General features: G+C 45.9%; 1 protein-coding gene across 3 annotated transcripts in view; it reads left to right on the forward strand.

The window, feature by feature from the left end:
• Positions 1-505: 505 nt before the first annotated feature.
• ARHGAP4 (Rho GTPase activating protein 4) overlaps positions 506-27,050 on the forward strand; it is a 349,436-nt gene continuing 322,891 nt past the window's right edge. For all 3 annotated transcript variants that reach the window (XM_082262605.1, XM_082262607.1, XM_082262606.1), the window contains exon 1: positions 506-631. In XM_082262605.1, coding sequence (XP_082118731.1) covers positions 571-631 — 61 coding nt within the window. In that variant the 5' untranslated portion in view covers positions 506-570. The remainder of the gene's footprint in view (positions 632-27,050) is intronic.

Here is a 27,050-nt window from a genome sequence, read left to right on the forward strand (position 1 = left end):
AACCCTTACTGACAAATCCGCTACCCTACTGACAGATCTGCACCCCTATACCGACAGATCAGTCTCCCTACCAACTACCCTACAGACAGATCTGCACCTCTATACCGACAGTCCTGCACCCTACCTGACAGATTTGCATCCTTATCAAGAGATCTGCCCCCCCCCCCCCCCTGCTGACAGATCTACTCTTCTACCTACCGATCTGCACCCCTAGTGACAGATCTGCACCCCTACTTATAGCTCCCCTGGGGACTGCTCCCCTATTGACACCCCTAGCACTGCGCACTGACAGCTCCGCACCCCCGGGGCACTTAGTTACTGCATGCAGCACTGCCTCTACCTGGAGCCCCACCATGTCCTGCCATCAGATTGCCCAGCAGCACTAACCTCCTCCAAGGACCCCCTCCTTCCTTTACCAAGCTTGCACTGTCCTAGCCACAGGGCACCCAACTAGCCCAGCAGCAGCAAAGCCAGAGGACCCTTGGTGTGGATTGGACCCTGCTAACCTGCACCCACCGCTATTCTGTTCTGCTCTATACTATGAGTTGGCACTGACAACAGATCAGAAGGATGGCATCACACGGGAAACCAAGGAGAGAGAGAACTGCAGACTATGAGGGTCCGATTAAAGGTAAATGGAAAGGTTGTTTATTGTCTGTGCAGGGGGCAGATGAGATGATGTTGTGCATTGAAGCATTGTGATGTGTGATCCTCTGTCACTATGCAGTACTGAGTACAAATCCATCACAGGACTGGAATGCATTGTGCTGGTATAGGGCTGTCCTGACACTGCAGGGCTCTGTGCTTACTACTCTGCCTGCACTGTCATTTGCTGCATCTCCATGGCACACTTCACATCACTGGGCTCTACTGATTCATACTAACAGTCCAATGGCAAGGAGACATGTAGGAGTGTTTCATATATATCATGCATCTCTTTGTAATACCTTTCAGCTTTTACACAGCAGACTGTCCTTGAGTATAATACTCACCAGCAATGGATTGGATCACATAGAGCTGCTTAGTTATTAGTGCAGAAGACCAGTCTATTGCACCCTAATGGCTTAATAGTGGCTCTATATACAAAATACAATCTCCAAATTACTATTTTTGCTTCCATGCAGTATATTACTCACCACATGTGCATTGTAATGCATATAGCAATTAAGTTATTAGCAATACATTGTACCCTAATAGCTAATTAGGTAACTGCATTATAATGGGCCGCTCTTTCTATATACAGTATATTACTCACTATGTGTGCATTGTATCTAATATAGCAGCTTAGTTCCTAGTGCAGACAGCCAGTATATTGCAGTAATGTTTAAATAGTGGCTCTATATATATATATATATATATATATATATATATATATATATATATATATATATATATATATATATATATATATATATATATATTTACTCTATATATATATATATATATATATATATATATATATATATATATATATATACTCTATATTTACTTATATATATATATATATATATATATATATATATATATATATATATATATATATAGTTACTATATATATATATATATATATATATATATATATATATATATATATATATATAAATGTGTGTGTGTATGTATGTATGTATGTATATATATATATATATATATATATATATATATACGGTCTCCAAATTACCATTTTTACATCTAATATATTACTCAGTACTTGTGCATTGTATCACATATAGCAGTTAAGTTATTAAGAAAGAAAAGCCAATAATAGTGCACCCTAATGGCTAAATAGTACTTGCAATAAAAATACAATTTCCAAATTACTACCCTTGGGTACATACAGTACAATAGTCATATTTATTAGTACAGAAAAGCCAGTGTATTGAACTCTTAGGGCTTGTGCATACGGGTGTAAAAAAAAAATACTGAAATCTACGTAGGATCATAAAAAACACATGTAAGGCTTGTGCGTGTCAGCAATGCATGTAAAATTATGCGCTTTCCCGACACGCGCAAAAATGCATTGACCTTTGTAAGACGCGTGTCAGTACCATTAATTGTTAATGGCACCCCCATCTTAACCTAAGCATTTTCATGCATGCCACAGCACCCTGTGGTTGGGTGCGGTACATTTTTGTAAAAAAAGGGTCAGGGACTGCTTTTTTTGTGTTTCTTGAACATAGGGCAGCCCATAAAAATGAATAGGCTGCCCTAAACGCAGCGTGTGAGAACGCGCGGAAACGCGCACGCATTCGGTCGCTCCTGTATGGTGGGAACCTAGCTTAATTGTCTATAAAGTGCGTGTTTACACTCAATGAGAAATGGAAACGTGCGTAAAACTTTTACATGCGTGACATTCATTTTTCATTCCTGTAGCTCAGTATGCAATTCCAAATCGCGTGGCAGTCGCTGCAAAATGCGCCACATGCGTTTGTGGGCCATTCATTCTAAATGGGGCACCCCAAATGCGGTGCAATTTTGTCGAGATTGGCACGCTTCAGAATTTTGCTACAGTTGTGGCAAATTGCACCTTTAAAAATCACGTGAAGCTTGTCACCCAAAAAGCAGCAGGAGATTCTTTTAGGGTGACAAACGGGTATAGGGTAGCTCATTGAAATGAATGGGCTTCCCTACACGTGACATGTGAAATCGCATGAAAATTGCGAGTTTGTGCTATGCAAAATGCGATTGGGCCCTAAAGCTAAAAAGACTTTAGGTCAACAACAGCACATTTATGTATCATTTCTCTATGATATCAGGTATACCATGCGTAATAATACAATGTTACAGCCATACAATACAATGCATACTGTATATAAATACACTGTAATACAATGTTGCTGCCATCCTCCTTACTGTAAGCAGGTTATGTTTTGACTGAGACATACTTACTGATTTCCTCTTGGAGTTTATGTGTGCAGATGATACATAAACTCTTTTTGTTTGTATTTGTGTATTTTTTTTCCAGCTAGTAGAAATATTATTAGCAAAAAAGCTTAAAAGGATGTTAAACCCAAAAGCAAGCATGTATTATATTGCAGCTTACCAATTCTTAGATGTGATGGCTGCATTCATTCTATTTTGGCTTTCTTTCTTCTATTTTATCTGGTGATCCAGCCAGCAAGTCTGTTGTTTTACAAAAGCACAGCTCTCCAGCAGAATATGTCAGTTTACATGGATGAGACAGTCCATTTAGCACTAGCAGGGGTGCTTAAAATGATTAGCTTTTATTTATTCAATTAATACCTTTATCCCAAAAAGGGGGGGGGGGGACAGTATTCTGTAACGGATTATAAAGTGTTAGCTAGAGTTTGGCTTCAATTCGTTTTTTAAATCTGCTAATACATACATTAAACACTCCCCCCCCCCCCCTAGACTGACAGTGCTGCTGTCTGCTGTGCCTCCAGTGCTCATTCATCCTGTGTAGTGTCTCAATAATACAGGAGGTGTATTACTGGCCGGATCCAGGTGGAGCTGGAATATAATATATATTAATATAATATAATATAATATAACAGGTACATAATACAAGTCATTTGCCCATGAGACTTTAAATGGGGCATAAAACTGGACATGTACTGTAAATAGATTGTACATAAAATATCAGTTTATAGAACAGTACATGAAAATCTTGTACATACATTGGAGAATTAATTCAAATAAAGCTGATTTATAATATTTGGCAAACATCAGCCAAAATAAAGTACATTATATTGGTACATATGTTCCATTGCGAATATTCCCACATAGCCAAAATAATAAAAAGGAATGCAACCTATCACAGGTTTCATGAATGTTTCTTCACTTAAAGTGTTCTTTCAGTTATAGGATGCACTTTAATTTGGCTAAGTGGGAATATTTGCAAATTGCAATGGATTATATGTATATTTAGCAGTCAACACTTCTGGGACTTTCCCCCACTTCCATGGTTACATCTTCTAATCCCTACATCACTATGGGATACAGCAGTGACCTAGAGGGTTGGAGAATGGACTATACATGTAGGGGATCTCTCGGCCACCTGACCACCCCAGAATTATTGAATGCCAAAAATTTTCCTTGATACTGCAGCACCGAAACAAAGTAAAGGTGGGAGACGTGGCCTGCTGGAGAGGGAGTATAAAAGTTCTCCTATTGAAGTGGTCTCCAAACTGCGACCCCGGGGCCGAATGTGGACCCTTTGCATACTTTTATCTGGCCCTTGAGACACTGTTCCTCTCACTGATATAAGGCATTATTCCTCTCATTGACACCAACGATGGGGCAGTATTCCTCCCACTGACACCAATTATAGGGCACTATTCTTCCTAATGACACCAATTATGAGGCACTATTTATCCCACCAACACCAATTATGGGCCACTATTCCTCCCACTGAAACCAGTGATGGGACAGCATTCCTCCCACTGACACCAAGGATGGGGCACTTTTCCTCCAACTGACACCAAAGATGGGGCACTTTTCCTCCCACTGACACCAATGATGGGGCACTCTTTCTCCCACTGACACCAATATTAGGGCACTCTATTCCTCCCACTGACACCAATGATGGGGCACTTTTTCTGCCACTGACACCAATATTAGGGCACTATTCCTCCCACTGAAACCAATGTTGGGGCACTTTTCCTCCCACTGACACCAATGATGGGGCACTTTTCCTCCCACTGACACATATATTAGGGCACTATTCCTCCCACTGACACCAATGTTGGGGCACTTTTCCTCCCACTGACACCAATGATGGGGCACTTTTCCTCCCACTGACATATATTAGGGCACTATTCCTCCCACTGACACCAATGTTGGGGCACTTTTCCTCCCACTGACACCAATGATGGGGCACTTTTCCTCCCACTGACACATATATTAGGGCACTATTCCTCCCAGTGAAACCAGTGATGGGGCAGTATTTCTCCCATCGACACCAATGTTGGGGCACTTTTCCTCCCACTGACACCAATGATGGGGCACTTTTCCTCCCACTGACACATATATTAGAGCACTATTCCTCCCACTGACACCAATATTAGGGCACTATTCCTCCCACTGACACCAATATTAGGGCACTATTCCTCCCACTGAAACCAATGATGGGACAGTATTCCTCCCAGTGATATCAACAATGGGGCACTAATATCATCCCCTCATTCCAAAGATGGGACATTGTTCACTCCCACTGACGCCAGGACATTTTCCACTCTCACTGGCCATGGTCCGGCCCCCCCTAAAGTCTGAAGCAAATTGTTTAGAAAGTTTGGAGACCCCTGTTCTATAACCCCCAGCAAACTCTAGAGCAGTGTTCCCCAACCCCCGGGCCGCGGACCGGTACTGGTCCGTGGATCATATGGTACCAGGCCGCCTGAGGAACTTTAAAAATTTTACTGTCTTGGCAGTGGTGACCGGTGCGTTGGGGGTGCAGGGGCACAGAGCAGTGCGCCCCGAGCCCACCCATTCTGTGACAATAGCGAATGAAAATTCGCTATTGTCACATGGATCCTCCTCCTGGCCAATCAGGAAGCGGGTCCTCCCGCTTCCTGATTGGCCGAAAGGCCAACCCCATGCCATTGGCCGAGGAGGAGGTGGGAGGACTGAGGACTCGAGGAGACGCCGGGGGACTGAGGAGAAGCCGCCGCTGCCTGAGGTAAGTGCTCGCTGGCATCTCTGCATTGAAAGGGGGCACGCTGGCATCTCTGCATTGAAAGGGGGCACGCTGGTATCTCTGCATTGAGAGGGGGCACGCTGGTATCTCTGCATTGAAAGGGGGCACGCTGGTATCTCTGCATTGAAAGGGGGCACGCTGGTATCTCTGCATTGAAAGGGCAATCAAAACAAGCGGGCCACAGAAAAATGATCAAACGTTTACCGGTCCGCGGCGATAAAAAGGTTGGGGAGCACTGCTCTGGAGGAAGCCTAAGGCCCTATGAAACCCTAGTTGAGAATGGCTGACCTAGACCTTTTAGCTGGATTCATTTTTGTTTGAGGGCATGTTTTGTTTCACCCAAGTATTGTTGGAGGCTTACAGATCTTTTTATTCTGTCAGCAGTTATAGGCTAAAGGAAGCTAACCAGGAAGTTTACATGATATGAAGTCAGGTGTATATCAGACAATATCTTCACCACAATGCTACTCTCACATATCCTAGTGTTGATAAGCTACCAAAGCCATGACCCATTTAACCACTACTTAAATTTTTTTTTTTTTTAGTTTTACATATATTTACAGGCCCTTTATAACAACCTACCAAAACTTCATAAAACCAAGTCAGCACTGAAAATCATAAAAAGGAAGAACTGAACCTGATTTGTAATGCATAGTCATGGGCCATTTACTGGAAACAACTAGTATGTGTCTCAGCGAGGGAAAGTGGAAGCTATACATGTGGCCTGGAGAGCCAGAAATGATCATCTGACCCTTGAGAAAGGTTTTCAGATAACATTGGCTTTTTTGTTTCTCGAGCTGCAATAAGACCAAACATATTAATGTCTGGAATCTGCGAGATGTTTTCATGTAGATTTTTGGAAGTCATTTGTTATGATGCCTTGTGTATACTGCTATTTTCTAACTTCTTTGTACTTTAAATGTGGTTGTAAACCTTAGCCATGAAATATGAACAAAGCATATCCCTATGTATTTGTGTCAATTAGGAGCACATAATTTTCACTTTTGTCTGCTGCTTCTTTCCTTTGCTAGCTGCATGAATCACTCCTGACAAGTTTTCCTGACACCAAGAGAAAAATGGTGACATGGGAGAGACCTCCAGCAGAATGACAGCCTCATCTCTGTTCCTGTTTGCTGTGTGAAGGGGAGTGTGTCTCTTCCCTCCAATCAGCTCTTAGAGCTCTCCTCACTGAGCTCTGCAGTGTGTAACTTTACATCTCTTGCCCCTTTTTCTTAACTCTCAGACAAGCTTTAAAATTCAGCACTTTGAACAGATGTAGAGAAGAAAGGGCTGCGGATATACAAGTACAACTTTTGTATCTCTGTGTGTAACCTGAGGCTAGTCACTTCACTGGGTATATATAAGGGTTTACAACCACTTTAAGTGTCCATTCACACTACCGCGACTTGTCAGGCGACTTGTCAGCCTGACAAGTCGCGGTCCGTCGTGGTCCATGCAGTGCTACAGGACCCGTTCTAATAGGAGCGACACAAGTCGCTCCGGCTTAGAAAAAGGGTCCTGTACTACTTCGGGGCGACCTCGGAGCGACTTGCATAGACATTCATTATATGAAGTCCGTGCAAGTCGCGCCGAAGTCGTGGTGCACGCGACTTCACAGGTCGCCCCCGAAGTTGGAGCGACCTAATGTGAACCGAGACTAAGGAGCCTTTTAAATTGAAATGCAGTTCTCTCTTCAAAGAAAGTACTTACCTATTCCTCTGTCTAAGTTCCAAAACTCCTCTGGGTTGAAGAAAAAAGCTTTCTTAGGATCTTCTGCATCCAGAACTTTTTTTGGGTGTGTTGAATGTCTGGTCCCCCGCTGGGCAATGTGGTTCCTTCTGCTGGCCCCTGTGCTCTGTAATGACCTAGGGGTCAGTGGAGGAAACCATGGAGTGGAGCAGGGGACACCAGAATCTGACACTCCCAGAAGTGTAGAATGCAGAGGAGCTTCATTACTCAAACCTATAGAGTTTGGCAGTGCTGGCACCTGGACGGGTAAATATTAATTGGTTTATTTGTAAAGAGGTCTTTTTTTTAAAAAAAAAAACCAACAGAATTATTTTAAATCCTATTCAGAGCTACTCATTCCCTGCAGTGCTTTAGTAAATGTAACCTGGAGCGTGATTGTATTGACCACTATTAATGGTGCTGTGTAGAATCATCTTCATCTTCTTTCCTGCTATGTACGATCTGCCAGGGATTGATTGATAAGGATAGGTCTTGGGTATATATTTATATATATATTTATTTTGTCAATGGAATTATTGGGGAGTGCTATCCTTGGGTGCTATCACTGTGTGGCCTGGAGGAAGGGGACCATGTGAAGCCCAAAACCTTGGCATAATGTGACATTGTGTATACATAATAAATTGTTTAAATGGATTCTTCAGAGTACTGTTGACAGTCTACTATAGGGGCTCTCAAACTATGGCCCTCTAGTTGTTCAGGAACTACAATTCCCATCATGCCTAGTCATGTCTGGACATGTCTGAGTTTTTCAATGCCTCATGGGATGTGTAGTTCCGCAACAGCTGGAGGGCCGTAGTTTGAGGATCCCTGGATATGGTTTTGTTTTAAAGTGTTACACTGATTTTACAGTTACGTCTGGAACCTGTTGTGCTGAATTACTTGTTGGCTTGTTTTACTTTCTAGGATTTCTAGCTGCATGGTCTTCCCATCTCTGTCTGTCGCCTTCACTTCCTCCTACATTCCCCAAAATATAAATGTAAAAACTAAATTGGGAGAGTGAGATCGCTTGTGTGGCAGGTGGATGCATTTGGGAACCCTTTTTTGGCGCTTTTCCACTGCATGGAACCGAACCTTACGGCTCTCAAAAACAGTACCACCTCCATTGTGGTTCCAAGAGGTACCATACCCGGTACCATATCCCACAATCCTTTGCATGCATTCACTACTAGCCACTGATTGGTCAGAGAATCCCACCCACCCCGTTGTTATCCCACCCACTTAACTTTAGTACTACTTTAGTGGAAAAGCAAACCATACCGTACCGTACCGAACCGTTCCAACACCGTACCATGCGGTACCAGCAGTGGAAAAGCAAACCAGGCCAAGCAGGGCCGAGTAGAGCCGAGCCGGTACTTGCAGTGCAAAAGTGCCAGATACCCTCAAACAAATTCTAAGGCTCCATGTACACGGGACGCTGGAAATGGTCGTTTAGGAGCAGTTGGGCGTTTTGTTTCAGAAGCCCCTGAACCCATCTACATTTTATCTTATCTGTCCATGTACACCAGGTCGTTTACAGTCATTTGCAGGCAGTTGCGTTCAGGGACTTTTTTTAGAACGCAATTATTTGCGTTTGAACGTGTGTTTCCCGGCGTTTCAAACGCACAAACGCGTCCGAACGCGTCTAAACGCGTCCAAACGCGTCTGAACGCGATGACCCGCGTTTAGCGTTCGCGTTTTTCCATTTTAAAGGGGAATAATTTTTTTGACCTCTAGGAACGCTTCTAAACGCAAACGCCGCTAAACGCCCGCTAAACGCGGGTACAAACGCGACCGAACGGACGTTTCAAACGTCCTAAAAATTCCAGCATTCAAAGGGACTTTTAACAACGTCCCGTGTACATGGAGCCTAAGAAGGAATAGGACAGTACCTTCACTTATTTCTACTGTTTTCCCTTTTTAAGCTAGTACCTGGCACGGTCTATGCGTGCCCCATCTCTTTGCATATAATCAGAGACAGAATAGAGCAGAATGGGCCGTCTTGGTAAGTTAGCAGCTTTGCACTCCCCATCCTTTTTATTGATTTTGATAAGAAACATAGTAGGCAAAGAGAAGCTGCCCGACTGGCACAATCAGACACCAATTGTCCTTGTGAAGTCATAGGCTGGTACACAACTTTGACCAATTGTGTTATCCCTTGGGATTATTGAAGGAGTGTAAAGGTTGTAGATGGACCCTTGGACATCCACCAAGTCCTGGGCTCCTACCTAGGCTGCCTTTTAGATAATCTGGCTCTGCATAGACACAATAGATGGCACAAGCTCTGTATGGCTATTCTGTAAAAGCAGCATGTCGATAGATTAAAACACATTGATATAATTCGATTTATAAATCTAATTTATTATCACGTATATTGAATAACATTAAAAAAGACTGCAGTTCCTCTTTAAGTAAGCCTGCATTACTGCAGTACTCTGTAGAGTCACTAGCATGTCTCAGTTCTGCCTTTCTCACACTGTTCTGCATTACAGCAGAAGATCTATACTGTTCTGCATGTCATCCAATCACATTTCATGTGTTTAAAACAGTTATAATAGTAAAATGTCTCATCTGCAATGCATTGTTATGCTCCGCATTATGGTGCATTGCTATTTAAAGTTAATTGCACTACATTGCATATCTACAGAGCGATGCAACACACCTTTGTTATTGCCAGAGCCATGGGGACATGGAGGGCATACTGGTTCCCTATTCCACCTCAGGCAGCCATGGTTTCTAGGATGCTGGCGATCAGGTTGTGCAGCGTCACTGGTTGCTAGAGCGCAGGTGCCATAAAAAAAGAAATCTATACGTACAAGCTTTAGATTTCAGTCTCCAAAGCCAACCATACAGTAATTATTTTTCAGTGACATGGTTGCCAATAGCTCAGCCATCCTCATAATCCTTCTGCATCAAACACTGCAGGAAAACAAAATCAGTAGGGGAGCATAAATGGCCAAATTGGTGCAGGGTAACTACATACTAGATACTATTGGTGATATCTTAAAAAAAAAAGGGAAGCAAAAAACATAGTCTTTCACTTTCGTTCAATGACGGACACAGCTCCTGATCTTCATAACCATTGGGTTATACTGCCCCTTACAGGAGTAGGACACTAGGCAGAAAAAAAAACTGGCTACGCCTATGGGCTGTTCCAAGGGGCATACTCCCTCTCTCTGCTATAGGTACTATAGGTTTTTTTCTGCCTAGTCAGGAGTAAGGACCTAGTTCCTTGCTGGGATCTCTGGTCCTGGCAAATTGTTTCTTTTGAGATAGAATTTTTTTTTCCTGTTTTTTTCCGGTGAGATCTACAATCAACTGCCGGACTGGGTGATGGGCTGCATCCAGTGGTCACCCCAGTCTGGCCAGCGAGCTTGCGCAGACCTCAGCTCCGCACTAGTTCGGCTGCGACATAGCCCCACTGGACAGGGGCTGGTCTGTGATTTAAACACCTCACAAGGTCCCTGGTACCTGGTGGGGGCTCCTGTCAGGGCCCCCATCCTGCCTGGGTCTGTCCTTGAGGCCTAGGGATTCCTCCTGGGTCCATGGAAGCCTTGTGGTGCCAAGGGGGGCTGTCAGCCTGTGTGTTTCTATGCATGGCCGCCATGTTTGTGTAGTCCGGCCATTTTGCTGTGGTTTGCTATTGAAAATAGCAGTGGTCATGACAGTGGAGCCCTGTGGGTGGCGATTTGTGGGAGCCCCTCCTCCTCCCCTAGTGCTGACTCCTGGATCCTTTCACTTCCTGATCACCACACGTGGAGTGCAGATTATCCTGGTGGCTGCAGCTGCCTGTTCTCTCTCTGCTGAGGATCGCTTGGTGCTTTGTGCCTGGTGACCGTGTGGTGCTGCCAGCGTGGTGGGGTGTGTCCCTTGCAGTGTTTTACACTTTTTGTGGGGTCCCCCTGGCGACTTATGGAGTCTTGAGCACATCTCCCCACCTGATCCCGTCTCTGAGGCTGTGGGGCCCTTCGGGTCCCAACCATCCATTGATGCACTGATCGCGGTCCTGGAGTCCTTTGAGTCCCGGGTGGAGGTGGCTTTTGGGTGATGGGCTAGTAAAAAGCGCCCCCCCCCCCTGCTTTCCCCTACATCATCTTTCTCACCAGATCCTAAATCTGATTCGGCCGCCACGAACATGGGTCACCCTGCTGGGTCTGAAACCAAGCCCGGAATCCTCGGAAAGTGAGGGTGATTCCTCCACATCTGCAACCACGCATGAAAAGGAGTTGCTAAGCTCACTGATTGTATCTGTGCATGAGACCTTGAAGATGGAGGACCCAGCTGCAGCTGTGATGGAGGCGCAGCTTCCCTTTGGCACTCACAAGCCATCCAGAGCGGCAAAGGTGCTTCCTTTCCCTGCCTACTTTGACAGAATTGTCGCTAGAGAGTGGGGATGAGCAAAGCGTCCCCTTGGGGTCCCTAAGCGATTTTCTAGACGTTACCCCTATGAGGAGTACCTTATTAAGAAGTGGACTGTTCCACGGGTGGTGGACCCTCCGGTTTCCAGAGTGAACAAGGCAACCATGATTCCGCTTGAAGAGTCCCCGGCCTTTAAGGATCCGGCTTACAGGAAGGCGGAGGCTGTGACCCACAATTTGTAGACTGGTTCAGCACTGAGGCCAGTATTCACCATTGCCCTGGTGCCACAAACTCTGACCGAGTGGGCTAAGCTTTTACGCTGTGACCTAGAGGGAGAACAGCTTTCCCCTGCCTTTGCTGAGCTGGCAGACCAGCTGGTCCAGGGGCTGCAGTTTATCTGTGATGCTTCTTTGGATGCGGCTCCCCTAGAAGCATGGCTCTCTGTTTTGGCAGTGGTCCTTCGGCCTGTCTGTTGGCTCAAATGCTGGTCTGCGGACCAGACTTCTAAAAAGGCCTTGACTGATCTACCTTTTCAAGGAGATCGCCTGTTTGGAGCTACCCTGGATGACATAATTTAAGATCTCACAGGGGGGGAAGAGTACCTTTCTTCCACAGGCTACTAATAGCAAGGAACCTCGTTATAGATGTGGGCCCTCCTTCCCTGCTCATAAGAAGTTTTTTTCAGGATTGACTGACAAGGGCTGGAAGCCTTCAGGGCCTCCTCTGGAGGATCCAAACGAAAATGGTCTGGCAAGCCGAAAGCGTGCTTCTCCAGACCCATGGACAAGGCTCTTTCAGCATTAAGGTGCGCCCTCACCCATATCAGGGGTGGGGAGATGTCTTTGTTTCTAGACCTGTAGACTTCACTGGTACAAGACAAGTGGGTCCACAAAGTCATTTGGTTCGTCTACAAGATTGAGTTTTGCTCTTATCCCCTGGCAAGGTTCTTTCCTTCCAACTTGTGCCTGTCCCCGGACTGCTTACAGCTGGAATCTGAATTTTCAGAAGTCTGCTCTGGTTCCATCCACAAAGCTGGACTATCTGGGTCTGACTCTGGACTCGGCCTTCGCCAGAGTGCTCCTTCCTCTGGAAAAACTCCAGAAATTGCAGGCTGCAATTCGTTTCCTGCTGTCCAGCAGATAGTCATCCCTCTGGACTTGCATGCTTGTGCTGGGCCTGATGTTGTCTACCTTTTGAGGCGGTTCCGTTTGCACAGTTCCATATGAGGTCCCTGCAAAGGGAGATTCTAGCCAAATGGGACAAGACTCTGCAGTTTCTGGACAATCAGATCCGGCTGAGCCGGAGAACGAAGGTTTCCCTAATATGGTGGGTTTGTTCTCCAGCACTTCGTCTGGGAAAATCCTTCCTCCCCTTGCATTGGACAGTGATCACCCCGGATGCCAGCCTGTCCGGCTGGGGAGGCGTCCTCAGCAAGCATTCTGCTCAGGGGGTCTGGACACTGGAAGAGTCCAGACTACCGATCAGTGTCTTGGAACTCTGAACGATCAGACTGTGCCTGGACGGATCGTATTCAGGGATGTCCAGTGCGCAATCAATCGGACAATGCAACGGCTGTGGCTTATGTCAATCACCAGGGAGGCACAAGAAGTGCCCTGGCGGCTCTGGAGGTAGCCGGCATTCTAGGGTGGGCAGAATGGTTCGTTCCAGCCCTCTCCGTCGTACACATTTCCGGGGTTTAAAACTGGCAGGCGGATTACCTCAGTCGGCAGGCGTTGGACCAAGGAGAGTGGTCCCTTTACCTGGCGGTGTTTCATCAGTTGTGTCTCCAGTGGGGCGTCCCTGAGGTGGATCTTTTGGCATCTCGGCTCAACAGAAAGGTTCAGAGGTTTGTGGCTCGGTCACAGGATTCTCTGGCGGACGCCACGGACGTGCTGGTGGCCCATGTGGGGTCAGTATCGTCTGATTTACACCTTTCCTCCTCTCAAGCTTCTGCCAAGACTTCTACGCAGGATCGAGGCAGAAGGGATTCCAGTCATCTTAGTGGCTCCGGACTGGCCTCGCTGGGCTTGGTATGCCGATCTGGTATGGCTGGTTGCCGATGTTCCTTGGAAGCTTCCTCTCAGGGAGGACCTGCTGTCCCAAGGACCAATCCTCCATTCTGCTTAAGGCTCCTTTCACACACTCCGTCCGTTGGACGGAGTCCGTTTTTCTCAGCGGGGGATCGAGCTGCCGATCCCCCGCTGAGCAGCAGGAGGACAGCTGTGTCTCCGCGCTGTGTGCGGAGACACAGCTGACAGTTGCCCATGCATCTCTATGGGGGAAATCGGATGTCAACGGACCGTCAGTCCGTTCTGACCCGATCCCATCCGATCCGCTGGAGGGATGGAAAATAGGGTTTCCATCCGTCCAGATTTGACGGATCGGATCGGGTCGGATGTCAGCGGACATGTCTCCGCTGACATCCGATGCCCCATAGGAATGCATGGGGGGACTGTTCAGATCCGGCAAAAAAACGGACAGGCGGATCTGAACGGTCCGCCTGTGTGAAAGGGGCCTTAAAGTCGCTGGCTTTGACAGCTTGGCTGTTGAACGCCAGGTGCTGAAGGATGGAGATTTATCTGAGTCAGTGATTTCTACGCTGTTAAAAGCTAGGAAATCTACTTCTAAGAAGATCTACCATCGTACGTGGAAGATGTACATTGCGTGGTGTGAGTCTCTTGGGGTTCATCTTCGCTCCTTCTCGGTGGCTCGGATCTTGACTTTCCTTCAAGGGGGGGGGGGGGTTAAACAGAAATTGGCCTTGAGTGCCATCAAGGGCCGGGTGTCCGCTTTGGCGGTCTTCTTCCAACGACCCTTGGCCACACGATACCTGGTGCATACCTTTGTTCAGGGTGTCTGACATTTGGTTCCTCCAGTGCAGTCTCCGTTGCTGCCTTGGGACCTCAGTTTGGTGCTTTAGATCCTCCAGAAGCCTCCCTTTGAGAATATTTGGGAGATTCCCTACTTCCGCTGTCTCAGAAGGTGGCCTTTTTTGGTGGCTATTATTTCTGCGTGCATGGTGTCGGAACTGGCGGTGTTATCCTGTCGTTCACCTTACCTGGTGATTTACAGAGATAAGGTGGTCCTTCGCCGCTGTCCGTCGTTCCTCCCCAAGGTTGTCTCTGATTTTAATTTGAATGAAGAGATTGTGTTGCCTTCCCTGTGCCTTCCCAGGCCTAAACATCTGAATGAAATTGCCTTGCATGCCTTGGATGTGGTCCGGCAATTAGGGTGTGCCTAGCAGCTACAGAGTCTTCTAGGAAGTCAGACTCACTATTTGTGCTCACGGATGGGCCTCGGAAAGGGTTGTCCGCTTCCTCTGCGACCATTTCCAGATGGATCAGACGTTCCTCTTTTCCCTTTTAGGGCACACTCTACTCGGGCGCTTAGTGCCTCCTGGGCCTTCTGTCATCAGGCGTCAGTGACGCAGGTTTGCAAGGCGTCCACCTGGTTGTCGATGCACACTTTCACAAATTTTTATAAAGTGGATGCGTTGGCATCTGTGGACGCTTATTTTGGCCGCAAGGTTTTGCAGGCTGCTGTTTAGGGGACTTGATCCTCTTCGAGGGTGTATTGTTTATTTTCAGGTGGGCTCCAGTTATTTTGGTTGAGCTCCTGTTGCCTGGTTGGCTTCTGTTTAGTCTTGGGATTTTTTTTGCTGTTCCCACCCCTGATGTTTTGACACTGCTTTGGGACATCCCAATAGTTATGAAGATCAGGAGCTGTGTCCGTCAATGAGCGAAAGAGAAAATGGGATTTTTGACTTACTGTAAAATCCATTTCTCTGATGTACATTGACGGACACAGCACCCACCCCCCCTGTGAAGTTGGCTTTCTTCTGACACTGCTTGTAACAAAACTGAGTACCTATAGCAGAGAGAGGGAGTATACCCCCTGGGACTGCCCATAAGGGTAGCCAGATTCTTTTTCTGCCTAGTCCCCTACTCCTGAAGGGGGCAGTATAACCCAGTGATTATGAAGATCAGCAGCTGTGTCCCTCAATGAACATCAGAGAAATTGATTTCATGGTAAGTCAAAAATCCAATTTTTCTAAGTAACAATATTCACGCATAAATCAATTACATATGTTGATTAGGACCCTGGTGCCCAACCTGTAGCCTGAGGGCCACATGTAGCCCTTTGGTATTTGATGTGCGGCCCTTGGGCATCAGCAGTCTGTAGTGAGAACATTGATTAGGGTAATAGGTTTGATTTCTACTAGCCTCATGTAACCTGTTGACGATTTTGTATTGTCTTCTGTAGTATATCCCCAACAAGGGCCATCTTAATAGCATCATGGATCCCTGGCTAAAGCAATGCATTAGGGCCTTTACTGGCCTGGTCTAATTGTACGTACATACGCTCAAGAATAAAAGTATAAATAGTTGATAGAATTAAACATACATGTATTAATACTTTCAATAAAATGGATTTTAAACAATAAAAAAATGCCATAAATCAAAGACTAATCAACACAAAGGGCACAGTACATGGGGAGGGAGGACAATTTCGTGAAACGCGTCAACTATGCTTGTCCCCTGTCTCTGATTTTTGTCTTCATGAATTTTATAATTTTTCAATAAACGGATTTTAATCTTCACTTTCAAGTCCGAGTGCGGTTACCTCTCTTTTATCTATTCAGCTACGTGGGGAGGGGGGACATGGCCATCCCGTGACAGCTTAGTAAAAAGCGTGACTATCCGGGCAACTCCAGGACATTTGGCCAGTATGATGTAATGCAAGATTATCATGGGGCCCCCCCATGCAACTGGGGTCATGCATTGAGACAGCCCTGTCCCCGGCCAAAAACATAGCATGTCCACACTCTCTGACCCTCATTTCCTCTACTAGGTCTGCAGTTCTGACAGCCCTCTCAAGCATTACAGATATTGAACATGGACGGCCCTTTGGTGATGTCAGGCCACTGGATTAGAGTGTCATAGTGCATCATGCTGTCATTGTTGTCATTAGATTCCTGGTGAATGATGTCACACATGACATCATAAAAACAGATGATGACATAAAGATGAAGGTAATCATAGGAGTAAGGGTAAGTAGGTGATTTGGGGGTGACCTTAGTGAGTGGGCTAGGTTAGGAGCAGACTTTCCAGCTCAGTTTGTGCAGAGGCTTAGCTTCAAGCTACTCTGCTTGTCTTTTGGCTTACTGCATTGGCCCGTTGTATGTATTGGAAATTAACAATGCAAAAAAATATTTATGACCGTGAACGAGTCATGTTCAGCATCTAAATAATGCTTTTCGTTGGATTTTGGCACAGCGGACCTGTCAGTCAGTGTCTCCGAATTCTTGTAGGATCGTATACATTGTCTTGGCCTGTCTATCTTCGTAGCGTTGATGCATGCGCCAGTTTGTAAATGGATTGAATCCTGCACAAGTGAATGAAGCAGTGATCTATGTTCCTGTCTAGATGTAAAAGTAATGACCTGAAATTCATGCATGCAAACTAAGTTCATTTTGCCTTTGTGGATAAAATCAATTAGCAAGATTTATTTTTAACTCCCTGCTGTGTTCTTGGTAAAGCCTTCCGTCTTTATTCACTGAAGCACTGCTGCTAAGGCTGGCCTGGGATGGGGAAGGGTGTTTTTGAATAAAATTAAAAGGTATACAAGTAGCAGAACTTGTGAGTGGGTGTGTTGTGCAAATATGCAAATCATTCTAATTAGGATGCTTACATGAGTACAGTATATCCAAGAAACAAGTAGTCGAAGAAATAGAGTCTTTTGCTTTTTGAGTTCAGGTGCACTTTACCGTACATTACACTTTAAAGTGATTGTAAAGTTTTAGTTTTTTTTCTATTAAAATACCAAACATGTTATACTTACCTCCTATGTGCAGTTGGTTTTGCACAGGGCAGCCCAGATCCTTCTCTTCTCGGGTCCTTCTCTGGAGCTCCTGGCCCCTCCCTCCTGTTGAGTGCCCCCACAGCAAGCAGCTTGCTATGGGGGCACCTAAGCTGAGCTGCAGCTCCGTGTGTCCATCTGGCCCCGTTCCCAACTCCTGATTGGCTAACTGTGTTTGATCGACAGCAGCGGGAGCCAATGGTGCCGCTGCTGTGTCTCAGCCAATCAGGAGAGAGTGTCACGGACAACCGAGGCACTCGTGGACATCGTTGAATAGAGAGGGGGCTGAGGGGGGCTGCTACACACAGAAGGCTTTTTATCTTAATGCATAGAATACATTAAGATAAAAAACCTTCCCGACTTTACAACTCCTTTAACCACTTCTGGACCGGAAGGATTTGCCCCCTTTAATGACTAGGCCATTTTTTGCAATTCGGCACTGCGGTATTTTAACGGACAATTGCGCAGTCGTGCGGCGCTGTACCTAAATAAAATTGATATCCTTTTTTTTCCCACAAATAGAGCTTTCTTTTGGTGGTATTTGATCACTTCTGCAAATTTTATTTTTTTATTTCTTTATAAACAAAAAAAGAGCGACAATTCTGAGGAAAAAAATATATTTTTCACTTTCTGCTATGTAACATCCCCCCCCCCCCCCCAATTGTATTCTGCCACATATTTTTGGTAAAAAAAATTCCAATAAGCGTATTTTGATTGGTTTGCACAAAAGTGATCGCGTCTACAAACTAGGGGAAAGATTTATGTCATATTTATTTATTTTTACTAGTAATGGCGGCGATCAGCGATTTTTAGCTGGACTGCAACATTGCGACAGACAGATCGGACCCCTAACTGACATTTTTGACACTTTTGGGGGTACCAGTGACATTACTACAGTAATCAGTGCTAAAAATATGCACTGTTACTGTAATAATGACACTGGCAGGGAAGGGGTTAACCCAAGGGTGATCAACCCTTAGGTGTGAGCCTAAGGGGTGTTTTCTAACTGTATGGGGGATGGGCTTGTGAAATGATCATAGAGACCTGTGTTCCTATATAGAAGGATCACAGTCGCTCTGTGATCATTTCAGAGAGAAGAATGGTCTGCTGTGTTTACAACAGCAGACCGTCGTTCTCTCTCAGTGGGGAACGATCGCGGGTGCCCAGCGGAAATCGGTGCTGTCAGTCCCATGGATCAGCATCCCCGCTGCCCAGTGGGGGCGAGCACGTGCCGGCGTGGGGATTCTGATATGATGGGAGAACCTTTGATGTGATTGGGGAACCTCTGATGTAAAGGGGGGGTGGGATTCTGATGTGATGGGGGAAGCTTTGATGTGACGGGGAAACCTCTGATGTGAAGGGAAAATTCTGATGTGATGTGGGGACCCTTTGATGTGATGGGGGACCTCCGATGAGAATGAGCGCTTCTGATGTGATGGGGATAGGGGGGCTCTGATGTGAAGGGGGCTTCTGATGTGATGGGGGAACCTCAGATGTGAATGGGGGCTTCTGATGTGATGGGTATGGGGGGGGCTCTGATGTGAAGGGGGCTTCTGATGTGATGGGGTAACCTCAGATGTGAATGGGGGCTTCTGATGTGATGGAGAACCTCTGATGTGATGGGGGAACCTCAGATGTGAATGGGGGCTTCTGATGTGATGGGGATGGGGGGGCTCTGATGTGAAGGGGGCTTCTGATGTGATGGGGATGGGGGGGCGGCTCTGATGTGAAGGGGGCTTCTGATGTGATGGGGGAACCTCAGATGTGAATGGGGGCTTCTGATGTGATGGAGAACCTCTGATGTGATGGGGGAACCTCAGATGTGAATGGGGGCTTCTGATGTGATGGGGATGGGGGGGGGGCTCTGATGTGAAGGGGGCTTCTGATGTGATGGGGATGGAGGGGGCTCTGATGTGAAGGGGGCTTCTGATGTGATGGGGTAACCTCAGATGTGAATGGGGGCTTCTGATGTGATGGAGAACCTCTGATGTGATGGGGGAACCTCAGATGTGAATGGGGGCTTCTGATGTGATGGGGATGGGGGGGGGCTCTGATGTGAAGGGGGCTTCTGATGTGATGGGGATGGGGGGGGGGGCTGTGATGTGAAGGGGGCTTCTGATGTGATGGGGGAACCTCAGATGTGAATGGGGGCTTCTGATGTGATGGAGAACCTCTGATGTGATGGGGAACCTCAGATGTGAATGGGGGCTTCTGATGTGATGGGCAACCTCTCATGTGATGGGGGAACCTCAGATGTGAATGGGGGCTCTGATGTGATGGAGAACCTCTGATGTGATGGGGGAACCTCAGATGTGAATGGGGGCTCTGATGTGATGGAGAACCTCTGATGTGATGGGGGAACCTCAGATGTGAATGGGGGCTCTGATGTGATGGAGAACCTCTGATGTGATGGGGGAACCTCAGATGTGAATGGGGGCTCTGATGTGATGGAGAACCTCTGATGTGATGGGGAACCTCAGATGTGAAAAGGGGGCTTATAATGTGATGGAGGAACCACTAATGTGAAGAGTGGCTTTTAATGTGATGGGGGTATTCTGATGTGATGGGGGGAACCTCTCATGTGAAGGATCCTTCTGTTGCAATGGGGATTCTGATGTGAAAGGGGGCTTCTAATGTGATGGAGGAACCTCTAATATGAAGAGTTGCTTCTAATGTGATGGGGGAACCTTTGATGTGATGGGCAACCTCTGATGTGAAGGGGGGATCTGATGTGATAGGTGAACCTGTGAAGGATCATTCTGGGGGATTCTGATGTGAAAGGGGGCTTCTAATGTGATGGGGGAACCTCTGATGTGAAAGGGGGCTTCTAATGTGATGGGGGAACCTCTGATGTGAAGAGTGGCTACTGATGTGATGGGGGGAACCTCTAATGTGACATTCATTTCATCAAGGTGGTTGTGTGCATTGTCCAGGCTCGGGTTCCCCATTTACATTCTTTACATTTTAGTAGAAGTTGAGGTGCTTCCAGGTTTTATGCGTACTTTTAAAGGGTGACTGAAAAAACACTGGGTTCTCGAAATGAAAGTGAAACCAGACTTGTTGCTAATGGAAATACTGCTACTATTTTCTGTTACTACCGTATATATCAGTTGTTGGATATGGGGCAAAAACGAATTCATAAAAAAAAGGATTGATACAAATGCATCAATACTAAGTTTCACGCTGGTTGTTGTAGCAGTTCATTCATGTGTTCTGCATCTTTTCAAACTTGAAGTTATTCTTCATACTGGTATGCAGCATGCTATTAGACCGATGAAAAGTCAGCACATGATATCATACATTTTTTTGCCCATGCATCAACGTTTTCAAAGTGTTTACATATGTAGAGTATGAGTAAGCACCCAGTTTAATCTGGAGAAATTTCAATGTAACTGTAGAACACTATAGCTCATGGAGTGAGTCATTCTTAGAAAAACAAGCATGGAGGCTTACAAGAATCGTTATGTTGTAACATTTCACTTACAGAGAACAGTTTATATGGCTCACTATTTAAAGATAACCTCCGGGCATACAAACTTTGTGTGCACCATATCCCTTTTCAACCCCAGATATTACCTTGTAAAGTAGCAGTGACATCATCACTGTGTTGTATATAACCTGTGCAGAGAGCAGAGTTGTGGGAGGGACTCAGCAGGTTACATTACAAATAATGATGATACAAGTTTCTTTTCTATTAGGGCTTGTTTATACAAGCGGTGCCCTTTGAAGAGCAATCAGTTATGGATTGCTTTTCAGAGCGATAGGCGGTAAGGAGGTGATTTGTCGCCTTCTCGCTGCCTGATTTTAAGCCTATAATTGCTGCATTACTGTGCCTGGTTGCAGCATGGCCCCATATGACTTAATTAATTATGTTTAAAAGGCTTCACCGCCCTCCATCAGCGATCTGCTGTTTAAAGTGATTGTAAAGTCTTGTTTATTTTTTTCAATAAAATAACAAACATATTATACTTGCCTCCTCTGTGCAGTGGATTTGCACAGAGCAACCCAGATCCCCCTCTTTGGCTCTCTTGGCCCCTCCCTCTCTTTCAGTGCCCCCCACAGCAAGAAGCTTGCTATGGGGGCACCCGAGCCAAATCACGGCTCCATGTATCCATTTAGACACAGAGCTGCGTTTTGGCCCCGCCCCCCTCTCTCCTCATTGCCTAACTGACTTTGATTGACAGCAGGGGGAGCCAATGGCACCACTGCTGTGTCTTGGGCCAATGAGGAGGGAGTCCCGGATGGCTGGATTGAGAAGGGGCTCAGGTAAGCATTAGGGGGGCTGAGGGGGGCTGCTGCACACAGAAAGTTTTTTTCATTTTAATACATAGAATGCATTAGGATAAAAAAAACCTTCTGACTTTACAACCCCTTTAAGTCTTTCTGCAGCCAGAAAGCCCAGCATCGCTGCCACGGCATGTGTATAGTAGTGAGCTACTGCGTGTTAGTGTTCAGGCAGGTGGTCAGGGGGTGGTAAAGCCATGGCTAAACTGCCTGGTTATACTGTCCCCCAGCTACACGTGTAAACGAAGCCATAGACGTGCTTTGATTACATTAACACGCCTATCACATTATGAGTGCATTATGAGTGCATTTTTGACGCATTTGCATCATGTTAATGCTTTCCAGTCACCTCCTCTTTGTTGGGTTTCTATTGTATATTCTTGTGTGTATGTATATGTGTGTATATATATATATATATATATATATATATATATATATATATATATATATATTTTTTTTTTTTTAATATATATTCTTATACTACCACCTAGTAACCTTTTCTAAATGTATCTTACACTTGCTGTAAACGCTATAATGGCATTTGTGGCCCCTCTGTGGCGCTTATAGATTGACATGAATAGAGGCATTTTAGGAGCAGTAAAGCCAACCGAATACTACACGTTGGATACATTTTAGTGCAACACAAACGGGACCATGTGAACCACACTCCACTGCAATGCTCATAACTGACACCGAGCATTGACACGTGTTTGAACGTAGCCTTAATCTTAAATCTTTGTAATAAACTACAAATTATTATCAATACATTGTATGTTCTTCTATAGCAGTACAGACAGTCCAAGCCTTTCTCAACTTTTCTTCCCCAGAGGAACCCCAAAATAACTTTTGAGCCTTGGGGAACCTCTGCCAAAATCAATTATTTTGGGGTTAATGGGAATAATGTCATACGTTGATGATCAGTGGAACGTATGCAATTCTAACAGTGGTGGTCAGAATGCCACCCTTCAAGACAATGAAAAATATCATTGGTGTCCTGCAACTGGCTTTACCAAATGGCATTGGTCCCAGAACTATGCAGGTACCATCAGACAGGAGGGGATCAGCCACAGCTGAAGGAACCCCTAGCTACCTCTAGAGCACGTGTCAAACACAATGCCCGCGGGCCGAATCCGGGCCGGCAGGCCATTTCATGTTGCCCTCAAACCTCACCTGCAGCTGTGACACCCCCTTGTCTCTGCAGTTGGCAGCGGAAAGGAGGACAGAACCCTTCCACCAGATCCTGTGCTTTCCCATGCAGTCGCAGCACTCCCTTGTCTCTGCCTCCCCTGGTCTCAGCATTTAGCAGACTCAGGCAGCTGACTTCAGCTCTCCTTCCTGCACTTTCTGCATCTCAGCACCACCACTAGCTTCTTCCTGGCAGCAGCACAAGGTAAGGGGGGGGTGCACTATGATGTAAGGGATAGTAGACGACTCTTGGCTTCTGATGGTGGGGGGGCTTTTGACATCTAATTTAAGGGGGTGTGGGGTGCTCTGGAAATCTAGTCTTTACAGATACAACTGGCTCTTTTTGGCCAACCATAATGCTGATGCGACCCGGGATTAAAAAGAGTTTGACACCCCTGCTCTAAAGTATTGTTCAATGAACACCTGGTTGTAAATGGCTTAATTCAATTCAGTTGTGGAGAAATGTACACTGCCCATTGCTATGAGAGCAGGGCCAGATTAAGGTAGGGGCTATTGGAGCTGCAGCTCCAGGCCCCTACCTTTTATATAGGCCCCGGGTTGACCATATTCACTGTTACCGCTCTTCTGTCACTTGTAAACACAGAAGTCTGGCTTCTATGCTCGCTTCCCCAGGCAGCTCCCTCAGAACCTCCCCACACAGCACGAAGGCCGGACAAGGAGGGACAGTTGCCGATGCATGGATGTGTTTATGGGCTTCAGAGACAGCATCCCATGTTGAATTAGGCATGCATGGCTTCACCCTTCCTCCTCTGGGTGCATGCCAAGGCACGGCCCTTAAGGCCCTTCAAAATCCTCAGCACCAAGCCCATGATGCTCTTAATCCGGCCCTGTATGAGAGCATTATAAGCACAACTGTAATACATTTTTTATTTTTACAGTGGTCTATAGATGGTCTGTATCACAAGCTCCACAATTTTCCTATAGCAAGAAGCATTAGAACATTTCTTAATTGGTCCAAATGATACTTCTAGTATCAGTCCCAGAAAAATCATAACTACTCACACAATGGGCTTCAAAGCTGAAGTCTGGGTATTATGCAGGGACCATCAAATAGGAGGTCAATAAGCCAAAGAAACCACAGGGGATTTCTTGCTAGGCACTGCCACCATTTGCCGGAAGCCTTATATTTTTATTAAAATAAAATTACTTTTTTAAAAGGTGCCAGTGCAAAACAAGTGTGGTCACTGTGCAGAAGGGAAGCCCCTTGGCACAGGACCCAGAAGTTTGCAGCAATCACTTTAGCAGCACCGACTACTACAGTCATTTCCAGCTTCCATAGGGATTGCTGAGGTTTGAGATAGGCATAGTTCCATTGGTTCAGACTGGATCAATTGAACAATGTAATGAAAATTATGCCTGGAGTTCAGCTTTAAAGTAGATTTGTTCTTGTGCTGAGCATAAATATTGAGATACATTTTCTGGATAAAATGCTGCCCTGACTTTACTTCAGTGTTTTTTTTATAAGTCTTCAATATTGATAAAGCAACCAAAAGCCTAAGCCTTTGGCCATGTGATTTCTACACAAGGGGAGGATCAAGGCTGAGATTGGCTGCTCCTCTTTGTCTGCAGAGATCATGTGACCGAAATGCCTGGGTTTTAGTTACCGTATATACTCGAGTATGAGCCGAGTTTTTCAGCATGATTTTTCATGCTGAAAGTGCCCCCCTCAGCTTATACTCGAGTCACTGGCTTCACTGTGTCTTTAAAAATGGCGCCACTCGGCGCCGACTTGTCACTGCGCATGTGCGGCATGCCCGGGAATAGCCGAACATGTTCGGGTTTTCCCGAGCATCGGCGGCACATTTGCGGTGACGTAGTATTGGCGCCGGGCGGCGCAATTTTTAAATCGAAAGCGGCTCACCGACAGGAAAGTGAGACTCCTCCGCAGCCCCTGCATTTGCTCATGCAGTGCTGCGGGCATGGTACAGGACATTCTCCTGTTCCATGCCTGCAGCACTGCATCTCCTGTGCCATGCCTGTACTTACTGTGCCATGCCTATACCTACTGTGCCATGTCTGTACATACTGTTCCATTCCTATACCTACTGTGCCATGCCTGTACATACTGTGCCATGCCTGTACATACTGTGCCATGACTGTACATACTGTGCCATGCCTGTACTTACTGTGCCATGCCTATACCATCACCTGTGCTATGCCTATACCATCACCTGTGCCATGCCTATACCATCTCCTGTACCATGACCTGTGCCATGCCTGTACCATGACCTGTGCCATGCCTGTACCATGACCTGTGCCATGCCTATACCATGACCTGTGCCATGCCTATACCATCACCTTTGCCCTGACCTGTGCCATGCCCTTACCATCACCTGTGCAATGCCTATACTATGACCAGCGCCATCTCCTGTACCATGCCCGCAGCCCCTGTTTTGTGTCTTGTAGTGGTCCAGTTGTGTCCAGTAGCTGCTACATTTCCCACCCTAGGCTTATACTCGAGTCAATAAGTTTTCCCACTCTTTTGTGGTAAAATTAGGGGTCTCGGCTTATATTCAGGTCGGCTTATACTCGAGTATATACGGTATGTAGGCAGAGAACTTAGAACAGCATTTTCTCTATGGAATTAAAGGTTTCATCCATATTTGAGTATAGGTCTAGTTTATGTCTTCATATTTTGCTCTCAGTGTACGAGTGAGTAAGCATTGTTTACTGTTAGGAGCATGTTTTTCCCTTCAAGGTGACAAGCCCTCCTCTTGAACCTGGTCCTTATGAATAATGCCATTGTAAATCTGCGGGAAGAATCTGTCAGGAGCAATTTTGAGCTAAAAATCTCTACGGTTACAGCATGAGCTGGTGAGCCAAGGGTTGTGTGTGTGTGGTTAGAAACTCAGTAAACATATACTTATATTCTCGATCTGGTCACGTTTTAAAAAGCCAGTATTGACATTTGGACTTGTTGCATTAGTAGGATCACAGATCAAGAATGCATGGTTATGTTGAAAACAGACTTATGTCCACCAAGTTCGGCCTCTGATATCTCCTGCGGTTTGGGTCAAGCAAAACAAAATTCTCTAGGCCAGTGTTTTTTCCCCTTAGTAAGACCAAGGTCCAGTAAATTCATCCAAAAAGTTTTTCTCCTGCAACAAAAGTATGGCAATGCAAAATATGTGTTTGAAATGTATGGAAAAGGGAGTAATCTACCTTTGGAACCTTGAAACTTAGCCAGCCTCAGTACAGGACATCCTGACTAGGATGCCTAACTGGCCCATCTGGGCTTTGAACATGTTAAGGCTTGCATTCATAGCCTGGTTTCCTAAAGACATCTGATGTATGCTTTCGTACATCGTTCTTTGGTATTATTGAGGATTTATATAGCACCAACAGTTTCCACAGAACATTACAATCCATGCCCGGACTGGCCATAGGGCAGACCGGGCATATTCCTGGTGGGCCGCGGCGTCGCGGCTCTCACTCAGTCCTTGCAGTAGAAGTTCCCTCACTGCGGCCTGTGTACTTGCCAGGTAATCAGGAGAAGAGAAGCCGCTCAGGTGTAAGCCCAACCTGGTGCTGGTTAGATCCGCCATCCGGAAACATGCAATGGAAATTGTGGAACCGCACACAGGTAGATGAAAGCAAAATAGTGTCTTTATTCTTCAAAAAATCATGAACAGACAGACAGTGTAAGGAACAGATGAGTCCAAGGTTGACGCGTTTCACGGCACGAAGCGGTCGTTAGTGCCGTGAAACGTGCCAACCTTGGACTCATCTGTTCCTTACACTGTCTGTCTGTTCATGATTTTTTGAAGAATAAAGACACTATTTTGCTTTCATCTACCTGTGTGCGGTTCCACAATTTCCATTGTGTGTACTTGCCAGCTGCACCGGCTCCGCGGCCAATCAGCCTTCTGCTCAGGGGAGGTGTGAGTCACACCCCCCTGATCTAATGGAAGACAGTACAATTACAATACAATAAAATACAAGAGGGTTATGAGGGCCCTGGTCA

The sequence above is a fragment of the Pelophylax lessonae genome, assembly GCF_965119305.1.
Source record: "Pelophylax lessonae genome assembly, chromosome: 7".
NCBI lineage: Eukaryota > Metazoa > Chordata > Amphibia > Anura > Ranidae > Pelophylax > Pelophylax lessonae.